Here is a 15162-nt window from a genome sequence, read left to right as displayed (position 1 = left end):
TGTATCAAAGCTTTGTTAATTATTGCTCTTCCTACAGCAGCAGCAAATTGTACGTATTCAGTGCACATAACAAAGATTTTCATTTTCTGATGTTATTTAAATAAAGGATTTCCATTATCCATTGTTTGCCAATTGTTGTTTAATGTGCAAATACTTCATTTAAGTGAATAAATAAATATAAGTTTACATTTCTTAATAAAACCAGATTGTTCTGAGGTAGTAGTTTGACACAGCTGCTGTTAATTATTCTATTTTACTACAAAGCAAGTTTAAAATTGCAGATGTCACTTTAATGTCAACTGCGTGAGCTTGGTGTTATGATTGTCTTATCCACCTATTTTTCACAATTTTAAACACACGTTCATGCAGTGTTCTCCTCGGAAATATGTGTCACTGAAATTCATGTTGATGCTACTTTGAGGTGTAGCCGACATATAAATGCATTTAATCAAATGATTGGACCTCCCCAAGCAGACCAATAACCTACCAAGTAAGCCAGCAGGCCAAGATCGGAGTACTCTACTCTGGTGATATGGTATTATGAGGTGGGGTCATCCCATTTAGCCCTAACTATAAGCTTTATCAAACAGGAAACTTTAAAAGATTATCTGAAAGGTAGAGGGGTTGTCTGTCTTCTGAATCCAAACTGAAAGCTGTTTCCACAGAAAAGGGCCCTGAAAGCTGAAGGTTCTGTCTCCGATTCTACTTTTAAATAACTTAGAAACTGCAAATAAGCCTGTAGTCCAAGTGCAAAGCTGTTTATATGGGTGTTATGGTACTATGAGGTCTCTAAGATAAGTAAAACCTGATTATTCAACATCTTGTATTTAATGAGATGGATTTAACCCTGGCGACCTGTCCAGGGTGTACCCCGCCTCTTGCCCTATGACAGCTGGGATAGGCTCAAGCACCCCCGTGACCCTGAAAAGGATAAGCGGATGTGAATGGATGGATGGATGGATGGATTTAAATTTGATTTGGATTTAACAGGAAGTCAATGTAGAGAAGCTAATATGTGATACTCTATTTCTTTTTTTTTTTTAATTTATGTTTTATTAGTTTTCTTATTTATACAACATGTACAACAAATTCAACTTAATCACCGTGGGGGGAAAAGCAAAGCAAAACAACAACAACAACAAAAGAAACAAAAGGACCAAAACAAAACCAAACATAACACAAAAACAAACAAACAAACAAAGAAATACAATGACATTATACAAAATCGGGCCTTCCGTTTTGGACATATTTCAACCATTTCAACCAATATTCTTCAAATGAGTCCGCCTGCCACTGTTACGGGTCCCAAGGATGAAGACCACGATGACAAATATGTTACCTGTAAAAGCCGGTGAAGAGCAGAGTAACGAAGACACGATGTGTCTCTGCTTTCCTCCAGAATGTGTCTGTGTTAATAGGAAAATTGTACTTAGTAGTCAGTATAATCTTTTAATGATATAAGTTTGCATATGGTAGAATACTGCATGTAATCATTTGTGTGTAGAAGTATATAGTTGGTGGCATATTGAAAGAATGTCTCATCCTAGGAGGTCTGTAACATTCTAGGGTGTTCACCCCCACATCCTGGGAGCATGAGAGAGGTCGTACCTTGTCTTATTGTTTTACGGTAGGATTAACGTAGCTATGTCAGTTTTAGTTTAAGTGCTTCTTTACATATAGATGAACTGTTGGATTTTCCAGACCAGCAGGTTAAGGGAAGTCGTTTATGGGGCCACACTCTAAGGAAGGAACTCAGCCTGTAAGGAACAAACGCTCACTGAAGTATAAATAAAGACAGGGGCAGTTTATTGGTATATTGGTGCTACTTGAAGCCTGAAAATGATCTCCCATAAAAAAAAATACTTTACACAAGTAATGGCTCAAAAAGGATTCCTTTTTTTTTACTGTGCTGCAAATGATTACCGGATTATTTGTGCCATTAATTAGTGTCAACTAATTTTTATTCAATCTCCACATAGGATATGCTTGTGAAGATGGAATATTTAAACTCCCAGAGAGCAGCCATTTGGCTTTTCTACCTATAAAACCCGGAGAGCAGCCAAATGGCTGGTAGGCTTTTAGCTAAGCTTTAGCTTCAGCCAAGTGGAAGCTAAATTGGCTAGTCATTCATATGTATATTAGGTTGTTACCTGGGAATTCTAGCCAATTTAGCTTCCACTTGGCTGAAGCTAAAGCTTAGCTAAAAGCCTACCAGCCATTTGGCTGCTCTCCGGGTTTTATAGGTAGAAAGGTAGAAGCCTGGCTTTGCAGGTGATATGGGGGAGAGCAGAAGTGCGTTGAAGTTCCACAAAGTGATGAATGAAGGACATGCATATTGTATCCGATTGTTCAGTCTGACATCACTAGCCGTGTCTGGGTCTAAACTCCGCTGCAGGTCCATATATCAAATGATCACTATGACATTACTGAGAGTTGAAAAACTGTCTAAAGTCTTTCATCTTTAATAAAATGATCAGCGTTCTGCTCTACCAGGTGTAACAATTGAGTTTAACATCCAGGCATCCATGAAAACGGAATTTATGACATTTAACGGAGTTAGAAGTTAGCAGGGAGTTAGCTCGCTAGCTTCTATCTAAATACAATATAGCATGTCCTGACTGCGGGGTTTTGGAAACAAATTAAAACGTACAGCTCTGCTATCACTTCCAGCATAAATGAAGACAGAAAACTAAACAGCAGTGAGGTTTGTAGGGTTACTGAAGTTGGGCTAGCTGGTATACAATGATGTGCTACGTGACCGCTAGCGACACAGCTATGTTAGCATAATATAAACAAGCTAACTTTTTTTCCACTCGATAAAAGTTAACGTGAGTGTTCTCGGTGGTCAGGAACAAATGTAATCGCATGGCAGGATACTGTAAAAGGACCAAACTTCAGCCAGGAGAACAACTGAGATAATCCATCCACAATACGAGGTTAGTCATTCATATATTCATATTCAGGAAGAGCCTCAGTTGCAAGTATCTAAAAAAATCTTGATTTTCTAACCCAAATATTTTCTTAAGGTCCTGGAAACTCATCACTTTTCCATTTTTCAACAAGGTACTGTATGTGGTGAGACCTTTATTTGCCCATGTTTTGAATGTCGAGTCGAGCTTACTAGGCAAAAATTCTGGGTCATATGCAAACCACTTAAGGAATCCGGCCCTCTGGTTTAATTGATACTTTTTAAGTACTCTTTCCCATATCTTTATTGAACTTACTATCCAAGGGTTGCCCGGGTCTCCCAGGAGTCGTAACTCTGACGGATCTCCTATCAGTGCCCCGATAGGGAAATTACCTCCCAAGGACAATTCCACTTCTTTCCATCTTGAACAGTATCCAGGTTTACACCAGCCCACCAGATTTCTTATTTGTGTTGCACTGTAGTAGTCCTGTAGGCAAGGGAGGCCTAATCCTCCTTTATCCTTGGGAAGCTGAATTTTTATGAACTTAACTCTTGGCTTTTTACCCACCCATATAAATCTTGAGAGGATCATATCCCATTCTACAAAGTATCTATCAGGGTTTTCTATAGAAACAGACTGGAATAAGTACAGTATCTTTGGGAGCATATTCATTTTTATGATATCCACTCTAGAAGAGATGCTTAGATAAGGGGTTAATGACCATCTGCTAATATCTAGCATGATATCTTTTTTAAGTAGGGGGTAGTTGATTTCTTCCAAACTGGTTATATCCATTGATAAGTTTATGCCCAGATATTTGATAGTTCTTTTGTCACAGCTTAGTTTGTATTTGCTGAGCAGATTTATTATTTTTTATTTATTTTCATTTATTTATTTATTTATTTTTTTTGGGGGGGGGGGGGGGCTATAAAAGCTACTAAGAATTTGTGTTTTTTGTATATTCAATTTATATTGCGAGTATAGCCCATACTCCTTTACCACTGACATGAGCTCCATATGTGATTCAGTAGGTTTTGATAAGTAAACCAAGACATCATCTGCGAACAAGGCCAATTTCTGCTCACTTCCAGCAATATTAATCCCTTTTATTTTACCTTTCAAGCTTAAAAGCATCTGAAAGTTCACCGTTAATCTTTATTTTTGCAGTTGGGCTATTATACAAAGCCCTCAATATTGTAATGATGGACCCATTAAACCCAAATCTAAGCATTGCTTGCAATAAAAACTCCCATCTCACAGAGTCGAAAGCTTTTTCAGCATCTATCAATAATATATCTGGTATTTTATTTAAACATGTCTAATAATTTGCATTCATTAGCGTTCATTAGTCAAACCTCAGATGCAGGAGGAACAATACAGTTTTTGTTCTAGTTGCTGGATGAGCTCTTTATGCTTTCAAGGATATTTGAGGGTTTGTGCGAGTTTGCCCCACCATTCTACATGTGTCTTGTGGACTTGGAAAATGCACTAATCGCATCACATGGAGTGTATTTTGGGTTGTGCTTCTGGATTATATGGTGTCTGGCCCATTGTTATGAGACATTTGGTTCTTAGTTGCAACAGTTAACTTTCGTAATCACTTCCTACAAATCATCAACTTGTCTGCTACACCCCATTTCTAAAGGACTTCTCAAAGATGTTTTACCATTAGTTAATGCTTTAATCTTAAAGCCATGAAGCCAGATGACATGTATCAGTTAGTTAAACTGCAAGAATGTCTTAAAGACATAAAGACTTGGATGACCAAAATTCTAAGTTCCTTTTTCTAAATTCAGATAAAACTGAGGTTTTTGTACTTGGCCTTAACATTTCTGGAACATGGTGTTTAACCAGATACTTCCTGGAGTTCCTCGAGTTGCTTTTGACCTGTTTAAGACTATGCTTCCTCTTTACCGTCACCCAGCCAGCCTGTTTCCCTGGCTGCTTGGGATAGTCTGCTACAGGGGACTGGCTAGCTATGTGGTTTTCAAGGGTGCGAAGCCGAGTCTCCAATTCATTGATCATGGCCTCCAGAGTTAAAAATAGGTTACATTTATTCCAAGCAACATAATTGCTAGAGGCTGAGGAGTAACTAAACATCTGACACAATGAGCAGGAAAGTGCAGGAGGGACAGGTGAAGAGGCCATGCTGATAGCAAGGTGGCTACGAGCTAAAATATGTCCTTCAAAGTGCATCTTAAACAAATATGCAGGAGTGCATTTCTTACATTGGCATAATATTGTTAAGGTTCACATAATATTGAGGAAGGAGAGTACAAACAACCATGGTCCAGAATATCTTGGTCAAACAATTGATTTTAATGAATACAGGCGTGGGAAGACCACTCTGTATGCAGACAGGAATTAATCTTCGACTTAATCAAAGCATACACAGATTTTTATAGCATCAGGGTTTGAATTAACGACGCCCCTTCATACGTCACAGACAGAATATATACACACGTCAAATCAAAACCACAATGACTTTTAACACAGTTTAAAAGAACGTTGTCTTCGTCTCGTCTGGAACACAAGCCCCACATCCTACCAGACGCTGTTCCTCTTTACAGAGACAAACATGACCAACCTCTCACCTATAAATGAGTCTACTAATGTGTGTGTGTGTGTATGTGTTGACCTTACATGCCCTCTCATCTCACCCGTTGCACTTCTGACCTTTTACCAGACCAGAGGCTCATCCTTATGTGTAATAACCTAACTGAAACTATATGTACTATGTTGAATAAATGTTTTAATCAAGAACCTCTACTAAGAGCTTAGTAAAAGAATATAAAAGTATAACAGACAATTTGAATAACCTAGTAATTCAAATAGCCTCGTCTAACCTGCTCAGAATAACTTAGACTCTGCTTTCACTTCTGCAAACTCTCTGCAACTTCCTGTCAGGCTGCAACTTAGTCTTTCTAAAAGACACACACTGTTTAAACCTCTGAATACAATATCAATGCTGCAGATTATATTATTAATGCAATGGTAATGATGATGATTATTTAACAATAGCAGTAAAATAATTTCCCTGCTCCACAATATCTCTAAAATCAGAAACATCCTGTCCCAGAGTTATGTTGAAAAACTATGCCTCATAGTACCATATCATCCCAAAAGTGCAATTTGACTGCTGGCTAGGGATGGGTACCGATATCTGACATAAACGGTAGTAACCAGACCAAAAAGCAACGCACATTTCGGTGCTTTATTTCGGTGCTTTTTTTTTTCTTTCCTGAATTCCACCATGGCCGGTCCCAAGCCCGGATGAGAAAGGAGGAGGGTTGGGCGTTGGGCTAGCAACTCGACCCCATAAAAACTTTTACCGCTACGGAAACGACAAGAGAGAAATATCGAATACGAGATGTTAGCGGTGAAGAGCGCCGTCTGATGACTTGGAACGTCAGAACTTTAGTCCAAAGTGGACGGTTAGCACAAGTGCTGCGCGAGTTTGAGCGATACATGTTGGACATCTTGGGCCTGAGCGAGGTAAGATGGACTGGAAATGGGCGAACGAGTGGCAGCCGCACTGGTCAGTTGGCGACCAGTCTCTGAACAACTGATCGTGGCAAGATTTATCTCCACCCATGCGAAAACCACTGTGACTGAAGTTTGTGCTCCGACCGAGGACGCCGATGACATGGACAAGGACGCCTTCTACGACGAGCTTCAAATGGTTCTGGACGAGGTGCACCGGCATGACATCGTCATACTCGTGCGACTTCAACGCAGAGATTGGACCTGATCGAAATGGCTTTGAGCAGATGATTGGCCCGCATGGATCGGCCGCGAATACAAATGACAATGGCCTGCGATTGACTAGTTTCTGTGCGGCAAACAATCTCTGCGTCGGGAACTCATACTTTCGTCATAAGCAAATTCACAAGAAGACGTGGAAAAGCCCTGGTGGTCTAACAGCAAATGAGATCAACTACATTTGCATATCGAGGCGATGGAGGTCAGCTACTGCTGACGTAGTCACTCGACGCGGCGCGGATGTTGGGTCTGACCACTATCTTGTTATGGCAAAGCTCCAGTTGCGGCTCAAACGAACAAGACAAGATGCTTGCCGCGTACGCCCTTTCGATGTTGCCAAGCTCAAGGATTGCGATTTCCGCAACCGATATAACGCTGAGATCCGAAATCGCTTTGCCATCTTGAATCAGTTACTAATTACTGATTACTTCCCCAAAAACGTAATCCCGTTACTTTACTGATTAGGGAGCAGCAGCCGTTCTTCTCTCGGCGAGTAGCTTAATGTTGTCTGTGTGTAATTTACGTTGAGTAGGCTAACCACGTTATTAAATTAATGCATGTAAGGTGAACTAGCAAACACAGTCATAGTTACATGCGGCTGTCTTCTTGTTTGATGGCAGATACTCCTTTAACCCTGGCCAAAAAGGCTAAAATTACCAAAGAAAAAGTGGACGAAATTCATAGGGCAGCGACAAAATTTATAGACAAAGATCTCCATCCATTTTCAACGGTGGAGTAACCATAAAACAAAAGACTGCTAAAAATAAAAACATAAGAGGTTTTTGGACAACGTTTGTGTTCTCCATTCTTTAAGCACCAGTTCTAGCACCGTTTGAGCACTGGCACCGTTTCAAAAGTACCGGTTTGGCACTAGTATTGGATAGAGATGGACCGATCCAATATTACGTATCGGTATCGGTCTGATACTGACCTAAATTACTGGATCGGATATCGGAGAAAAATAAAAAATGTAATCCGATCCATTAAATATCACGAAAGCACCTCACAAAACTTGCAACACGCCGTAACTCACCTCAGAATGTTAGCACGTCGGAGCAGTATGCATCACGTGATAGAGCAGCACGTTTAAGCTTGATCAGCTGTTGTTAGAATGTATTTAATATTACTTTCTACTCGAGGATCTTTTTCTACGTAGCTGACGCTGGTAACTGTGCAGGGGCGGATATAGCAAAGTTTAGCCAGGGGGGCCGATAGGGCATTAACAGGGAAAAGGGGGCACAAAGACATACTTTTCTTTCTTATTCTCATTTAAAATGTCTAGCTTTTAATAAATAATTATCTGACACCCAAAGTTTTAATTTGATGCAAAATGAATAGAAGTCCATTACTGTATATAGTGACTATTAAGTCTAATATATATACCCTAGTAAGCTATAGTACTTTTTCCTTTGGGAAGGTACCATCTGTGCAGTCTGCAATTTTGTTGAAGAAAGATGTTGAATCTATTTAATATTTCTTGAAAAATAATTGATTTCTGTGCATTTTTTTTCACACTGCATCAAATTAAGGTTGATTACGTCAATTAAGCATCATGAGGTGGAGCGTGAGGGGTGGTTCCCTATTTTTTATTTATTTATTTTTGTTGTTGCTGGGAGTTGGAACCCTATTAGTTAGGTTGCTTAATATTTATGCTAAGTACTCTTTAAAATACCAGAATAGGGAGGATGGTGTAGGTTTAAGTTTATTAGATTGATCAGTATTGCTGAACTATGACATTTTTTTTTGCATACAGGTATAACAGAATAGCTTTAGTGTAGTTGTTGTTTTAAACTTGAGTATGAACTTATACAAAATGCAGCAAGATATTTAAAAAACAGTTTTGTTGATTAAAAAACACTATATCGGATTCATATCGGTATCGGCAGATATCCAAATTTATGATATCGGTATCGGTATCGGACATAAAAAAGTGGTATCGTGCCATCTCTAGTATTGGATAAAACCTAAACGATACTCATCCCTACTGCTTGCTTGTGGTTCAATACACCTAGACTATTTTCAAGATTAGGCTTAAAACTTTACTTTTTGATAAAGCATATAGTTAGAACTGGATCAGGTGACCCCAAATCCTCCCTTAGTTAAACTGCAATAGGTCTCGGCTGCTTGAGCCTTCCCATGTTTCACGGAATGTTTCTTTTTCCTTCACATTTTTTACTCGCTGTATGTTTATACACTACTTTGCGCTGAATCGTTACTTGTTATTAATCTCTAGCTCTCTTTCACATATTGCCCCCCACACACACACACACCCACCCCCAGAGACTGGTTCTGCTGGAGGTTTCTTCCTGTTAAAAAGGAGCCTCTCCTTCACACTGTTGCCAGAGTGTGCTTGCTTAGAGAGGGGGTCATCTGCTTGTTTGGGTCTTTTCAGGGGTTTTTTGTATTATTGTAGGGTCTTTACCTTACAATATAAAGTGCCTTGAAGCAACTGGTAAAAAATGTAATGTAATGTAATGAATTGAACTGAACTGAACTGAACTGAATTGAATTGAAATGAATTGAATGGGCTGGAGACTGCTTGCTCAGTGTCTCAGACCTGGAGGAAAAAAAAGTCAAAATGAACTAATACTGAGTATGACATATCTATCACCCACCTGGCTCTCATTCAGAGTTTCTTTCTGACTTCTCTAATGGTAAGCTCTGTATCCAGGCTGACAAATACCAAAAGTTCTGTTGAAACAAATAATCTTTTAACGTTTTCTTGAAAAAAAAAAGTATGAATTATTTTGCAAATAGAATTTTAAGAATTAGAGAAAAATATTTTTTTTAACAATCTCACAGGTTTATAATTATGTACAGCAAACAGATTTTCTCTCTTGAACTCCCTCCACAGCCGTGGCTCCAGGGTAAGGGTCCAGTAACACTGTGCAACTGAACTGCTTCCTCTCACCTCTGACCAATTTGCCTTAGAAGACCCTACCGGGGGGAGATAAAGCTCCCTGACAACATAGCCATTGGGATCACTGGAAACTATAAACCAGTCCACCACAATAAGGTGCCAATTCACTGAGATGTTTCTGGCGGGGCACAGCCCAAAGAAACGGCATGACCTGATCTCCTGTAGGCCCACCAACACCAAAGTGTCTCTTCATTAATTACTTTTTCATTTACTATGTACTTACACATTGCATTTAATCATTACTTAGTATTGGTCCCTGGCTGACAGTTTGTTTTTTGTCCTGCCTTCCTCCCATCACAGATGTTTTCCCCTCCCTGAACATAGCTCTGTCAGTTTTCTTTCTAGTAAAAAGGAGTTTTCACTCCCTGCTCTTTTAAATTGCTTGCTCATAGGGTGTTATTTTATTGTTGAGGTTTTCTTTTTTTATTGTCTTTACCTTACTATATAAAGTGCCTTAAGGTAACTGCTGGTGCTATATGAATAAAATTGAATTGAATTAAGTTTGGTTTATTAGGTTATTAACATGGAAAACTGAAACAGGCAATTTTCCATTTAATACTCCCGATTCTTATTATCAAACATGTAATAACAAATGTGATTACACATGAACTACGAAATTTGGTAACAAGCTTTATCATTGGTGGGATTGTTGGAAAGCAACAATTCTAGTACAATTATTGCTTTGGTTATTCTGTTTCTTCTTCTTCTTAATAATAATAATAATAATAATAATAACATCATTTGCCAGCTAGCCAGTCTCACACAGTTTGTTTTAGGCAAGCCATTCACACCTCAAAATAATCAGCTTGATCATGCGCTACATGATTCAATTCAGAACAACACAACCACAGCACAAAGTAGGGGACAAGTAGAAGTCACATCCATACACAATGGACCCCAGTCCAACACAATGCAATACAGAGTCTGGGATGTAAGGAGGCTCCTGCACTGTTTGGGTAGCATTTACTCCCTATTGTTGTGATACAAACTCCAGTAATAAAATGAGGTTACTTCTAGATTACTGTCACTAATTTGAAAAAAATCTTCCAAAGGCTACGTTATCACATTATAGCATATAGATTATCATATTGTTACTAAAATTACTCAAATAAAAATACTATATAACTATAATATATAAAATATAAAATTTTTGCCTCATAGACATTGTTATTTTACTTGCCATTCATGATCACTATTTATTATTTCACTAATTAAATTTCAGTTTCTTTAAATTTAAAAATCCATAGTTGATACTCCGCTTCCTGTTCAGTAACATCTTGATAATTTCATAGAAATAAATTGTAATTTTTTATTATTTTCTCCCTACTTAAAAATTAATACCCCACTATTATAATGTTAGTTCTAATTTGTAATATAAAGTCCAGCTGAAAATATTTTACAAGAAGAGAACACAGACATGGAAACACTGTAGAGGTTACACTCAAGACTTGATCAACCACCACTGGATAGGGGCACGCCCTCTTGAAGAAAACAAAAAAGAAAAAAAAACAGCCTTTGTCAAAATACCTATATAAACCAGTAAAACTCTCTTACACTCATATACAAACCACTGACATCAGGCAGGGATGGAGACAGCGGGTCTTACAATTGGTCTGATATTAGCAGTGTATTTTTTTCAGCTGAACTCAGTTATTGTGTTGGCTGTGTGCCTAGATTGTCTGAATTATAGGAATAGGTTTACAGCAGCTCATGCTGGTACACTGGTTTCATCTGTGAACTGTAAGCTCCAGGGTAGCACTCGTCTGCCAGCATTCTCAATGGATGGAGATTTTATTATTGGGGGATCGTTCTCCCTTCATGCCTACATGGATACATTTTATAACAACTACTCTAGCATACCAAAGCCTGTGAAATGCAAAGGGAGGTCAGTAACAGTGAGATATGTGTGATAACAACATATTGGATTGTATAATGGGGGATTAAAGTTGACATGTATTGTGTTTAAAGGTGCTGAATTATCTCTGTGTCGCACCAAAAACAAATGTAAAGCAATAATGCTGGATAATTTGCAATTTTTCATTTAATTTTAAGTTTTATTCCAGTTTTAAAAGCTTCATAAATTAAAGTGTGTTAAGCAACAGTTTCATAAGTGTCAACCCAGAAAACAAAAGATAAATTCCAGTAGTTATCTGACAGTGGTTCAATCCTCCAAAATGTCCTTCATATGTAGCCTTGTAGCCTTAATTCTAACACTTGCTTGACTGTCTACAGCATTGACACCCGTGGGCTGCACTTCTCACGTGCAATGATCTTTGCCATAGAAGAGATTAATAACAACACAGACCTGCTACCTGGAATCAAGCTTGGATACCAGATCTATGATTCATGTGCATTAGTGCCTGTTGCAGTGCATGTGGCATTTCAGTTTCTAAATAGCTTCGACCCTGTGTTTTCCACTGGTAACAATTGTTCTCAGTCTGGTATGGTGATGGCTGTTGTCGGGGACTCTGGGTCTACACCATCCATCAGCATTTCACGTCTCATAAGTCCCTTTAACATTCCTCAAGTATGTATTTTTTTTTAATTTTGGCACAAAATTTACATCTCCATAAAATTTGAATGCACAGTTATTTAATGAGTAGCACTGTTTTTTTGTTTTGTTTTAGGTTAGCCACTTTGCCACATGTGCTTGCTTGTCTGACAAGCAGCAGTACCCAAATTTCTTCAGAACAATTCCCAGTGACCAGTTTCAAGCTGAATCACTAGCCAAGCTGGTAAAACACTTTGGCTGGACTTGGATAGGTGCTGTTCGGTCAGATTCGGATTATGGAAATAATGGCATGGCTTCTTTTCTCCAAGCAGCACAGAAAGAGGGGATCTGTGTGGAATACTCTGTATCTTTCTATCGGACAGACCCACAGAGCAGAATTCAGAAAGTAGCAGATGTTATCCGCAGGTTTCTATATCACAGATATAACATGTGGATTATTGTATGTGTTGAAATTAGGTTCCTTTTTTAAGTAATATTTCATGTCATATCATGAGACAGTCAAAAAATGTTTTTAATGCTTTATGTTGTATCTCAAGGTCTAAAGCTTTAGTTGTTGTGGCATTTGCATCTTTTGGAGACATGAAGATCCTGTTGGAGGAGCTTTCACGTGAGCCTTTCCCAACTCGCCAGTGGATAGGCAGTGAATCATGGGTAACCAACACAGAATTAACGAGGTTCAGTTTCTGTGCTGGGGCCATTGGATTTGGTATTCCGAAGTCTGCAATCCCAGGTCTCAGAGAATTCCTGCTGAATCTCTCTTTCTCTGAAGTGGCTGCTTCGTCAGTGCTCACTGAGTTTTGGGAGGATGCATTCAACTGTAGACTGAAAAAAAGTAAGAAAGTTTTCTTGCTTACAGAAAAACATCTAATTTGTAAGATTTATCAAAATAAAAAGTATGAAATCTAGATCAAAGTTCAGTGGTGAAAAGATATGTTTATGTTTGTTCATTTTTCTGTAGGTGCTGCTACTGTAGACGAGAAAGTTTGTGATGGAAATGAAGACATACAGAATCTACAAAGCCAATACACTGACACGTCTCAGCTCAGAATTACTAACATGGTGTACAAGGCTGTGTATGCAATAGCACATGCCATTCATAATGCAGTGTGTCATGGAAAAAATGTCACAACTCAGTGTGACAAACTAACCAACTTAGAGCCCAAACAGGTAAGATTAAACGTATATGTTAATGTCATTGTCTTTTATTATTTCTGATCTCACATGGATGACGTGTAATATTACTATTAATTTTTAAAATATCAAACTTTTTTTATTTCTTTTCTTTCTGTCTTAACTCATCCTTTCAGGTTTTAACTGAACTGAAGAAAGTAAATTTTTCCCAAAATGGTTATGATGTGTCTTTTAATGCTAATGGGGATCCTGTGGCTATCTATGAGCTGGTAAACTGGCAAAACCACGAGAGTGGCAACACTGAGATAGTAACTGTAGGACTGTATGATGCGTCACTACCAGTGGGCAAGGAGTTTAGAATTAACAGAAACATAAACTGGATGGAAGATAGCACAAAAGTAATGAGTCAAGAATCTATATAATTAAATTCAATGAGTATGAAATCCTTATAGCTGTGCAGAAAATATTTACATCTATTACACTTCCTTTATGTCTTTGACAGGTGCCAGTGTCAGTGTGCACTGACAGTTGTCCTCCAGGAACTCGTAAAGTACTGCAGAAAGGAAAACCCATCTGCTGCTATGATTGTATACTGTGTCCTGAGGGAGAGATTAATAATATTACAGGTAAAACTGAATGATGATTATTATCAATATCTGTAAAATTGAATAAAATAAAAAAAGAATCTCTCTTTTTCTTTTTAAAAAAAATGTATTTCTTTGATTTAGATTCAGCTGACTGTTTACCCTGCCACAAAGAGTTCTGGCCTAACTCAAAGAGAGACACCTGTATCCCTAAACCCATAGAGTTTCTTTCATTTCAAGACATCCTTGGAATCATCCTGGCCACATTCTCAGTTCTGGGTGCCTTACTGGCCATTATCACCGCAGGTGTATTCTTTTATCACAGGACATCTCCAATTGTCCGAGCCAACAACTCTGAGCTGAGCTTCCTGCTGCTCATCTCTCTCACTCTGTGTTTTTTATGTTCATTAACTTTCATTGGAGCACCATCTGAGTGGTCCTGCATGCTGCGCCACACTGCATTTGGGATCACCTTTGTGCTCTGTATCTCCTGTGTACTTGGGAAAACTATAGTGGTTTTAATGGCTTTTAAAGCGACACTTCCAGGTAGTAATGTGATAAAATGGTTTGGTCCTCCACAACAAAGAATGACTGTTATGTGTTTCACCTTTATTCAGATTTTAATATGTACTATTTGGTTGGTAGTGAGCCCTCCCTTTGCAATAAAAAATCTAACCGCATACAAGGAGAAAATCATCCTGGAATGTGCATTAGGCTCTGCTATTGGCTTCTGGGTTGTGCTCGGTTATATAGGCCTGCTTGCTGCCTTTTGCTTTGTTTTAGCTGTTTTAGCCCGCAAATTACCTGATAATTTCAATGAAGCCAAGCTTATCACCTTCAGCATGCTGATATTTTGTGCAGTGTGGATCACCTTTATCCCAGCATATGTCAGCTCTCCTGGAAAATTTACAGTGGTTGTGGAAATATTTGCCATTCTGGCCTCCAGCTTTGGACTAATGCTGTGTATATTTGCCCCAAAGTGTTTTATCATATTGTTTAAACCTGAGAAGAACACGAAAAAATATTTAATGAGAAAAAATCAGTCATAGTATATTAATAATTAAAAAATTCTTAATATTGCAATTGTGAACTGAAATTGTGCTTTTTGTACTTACATGCCAATAGTTAAATTATTTATTATTCATATGTGTAACTCTTTAATATGTGAATGTTTTATTGTGATTTAAGCACATAAATAAATGATGGTAATGGTGGTAATACATTTATTTATTTATTGGCGCCTTTAAAGACCCTCAAGGTCCCCTTAACCCTTTAGAGCCGGTCGGAGCAGGCACGCTCTGTTTTGCATAACTATTTTTAAATCCCGGTAGCTCTGCAACCACG

At 38.3% G+C, this 15162-nt stretch overlaps 1 protein-coding gene across 1 annotated transcript; it reads left to right on the top strand.

Annotated features, from left to right (window-relative positions):
- The first annotated feature begins 11378 nt into the window (after positions 1–11378).
- On the top strand, positions 11379–14867 carry LOC101473248 (extracellular calcium-sensing receptor-like). Its single transcript, XM_076873564.1, has 8 exons — positions 11379–11476; positions 11824–12118; positions 12219–12508; positions 12640–12920; positions 13062–13270; positions 13411–13632; positions 13737–13860; positions 13963–14867. The coding sequence occupies exons 1-8, from the start codon at positions 11418–11420 to the stop codon at positions 14865–14867; spliced, it is 2385 nt and encodes a 794-aa protein (XP_076729679.1). The 5' UTR covers positions 11379–11417.
- The last annotated feature ends 295 nt before the right edge of the window (positions 14868–15162 follow it).

Source organism: Maylandia zebra, linkage group LG14, assembly GCF_041146795.1.
Source record: "Maylandia zebra isolate NMK-2024a linkage group LG14, Mzebra_GT3a, whole genome shotgun sequence".
Classification (NCBI taxonomy): domain Eukaryota; kingdom Metazoa; phylum Chordata; class Actinopteri; order Cichliformes; family Cichlidae; genus Maylandia; species Maylandia zebra.
This window is presented reverse-complemented; position numbering and strand designations above follow the sequence as displayed.

What these genes read in the sequence shown, in the direction of transcription:
- LOC101473248 (XM_076873564.1), top strand. Translation starts at nt 11,418, where the DNA reads ATGGATACATTTTATAACAACTACTCTAGCATACCAAAGCCTGTGAAA. An exon ending in CCTGTGAAATGCAAAGGGAG is followed by an intron (nt 11,477 to 11,823) that starts GTCAGTAACAGT and finishes GACTGTCTACAG; the next exon opens with CATTGACACCCGTGGGCTGC. An exon ending in GTAGCAGATGTTATCCGCAG is followed by an intron (nt 12,509 to 12,639) that starts GTTTCTATATCA and finishes TTGTATCTCAAG; the next exon opens with GTCTAAAGCTTTAGTTGTTG.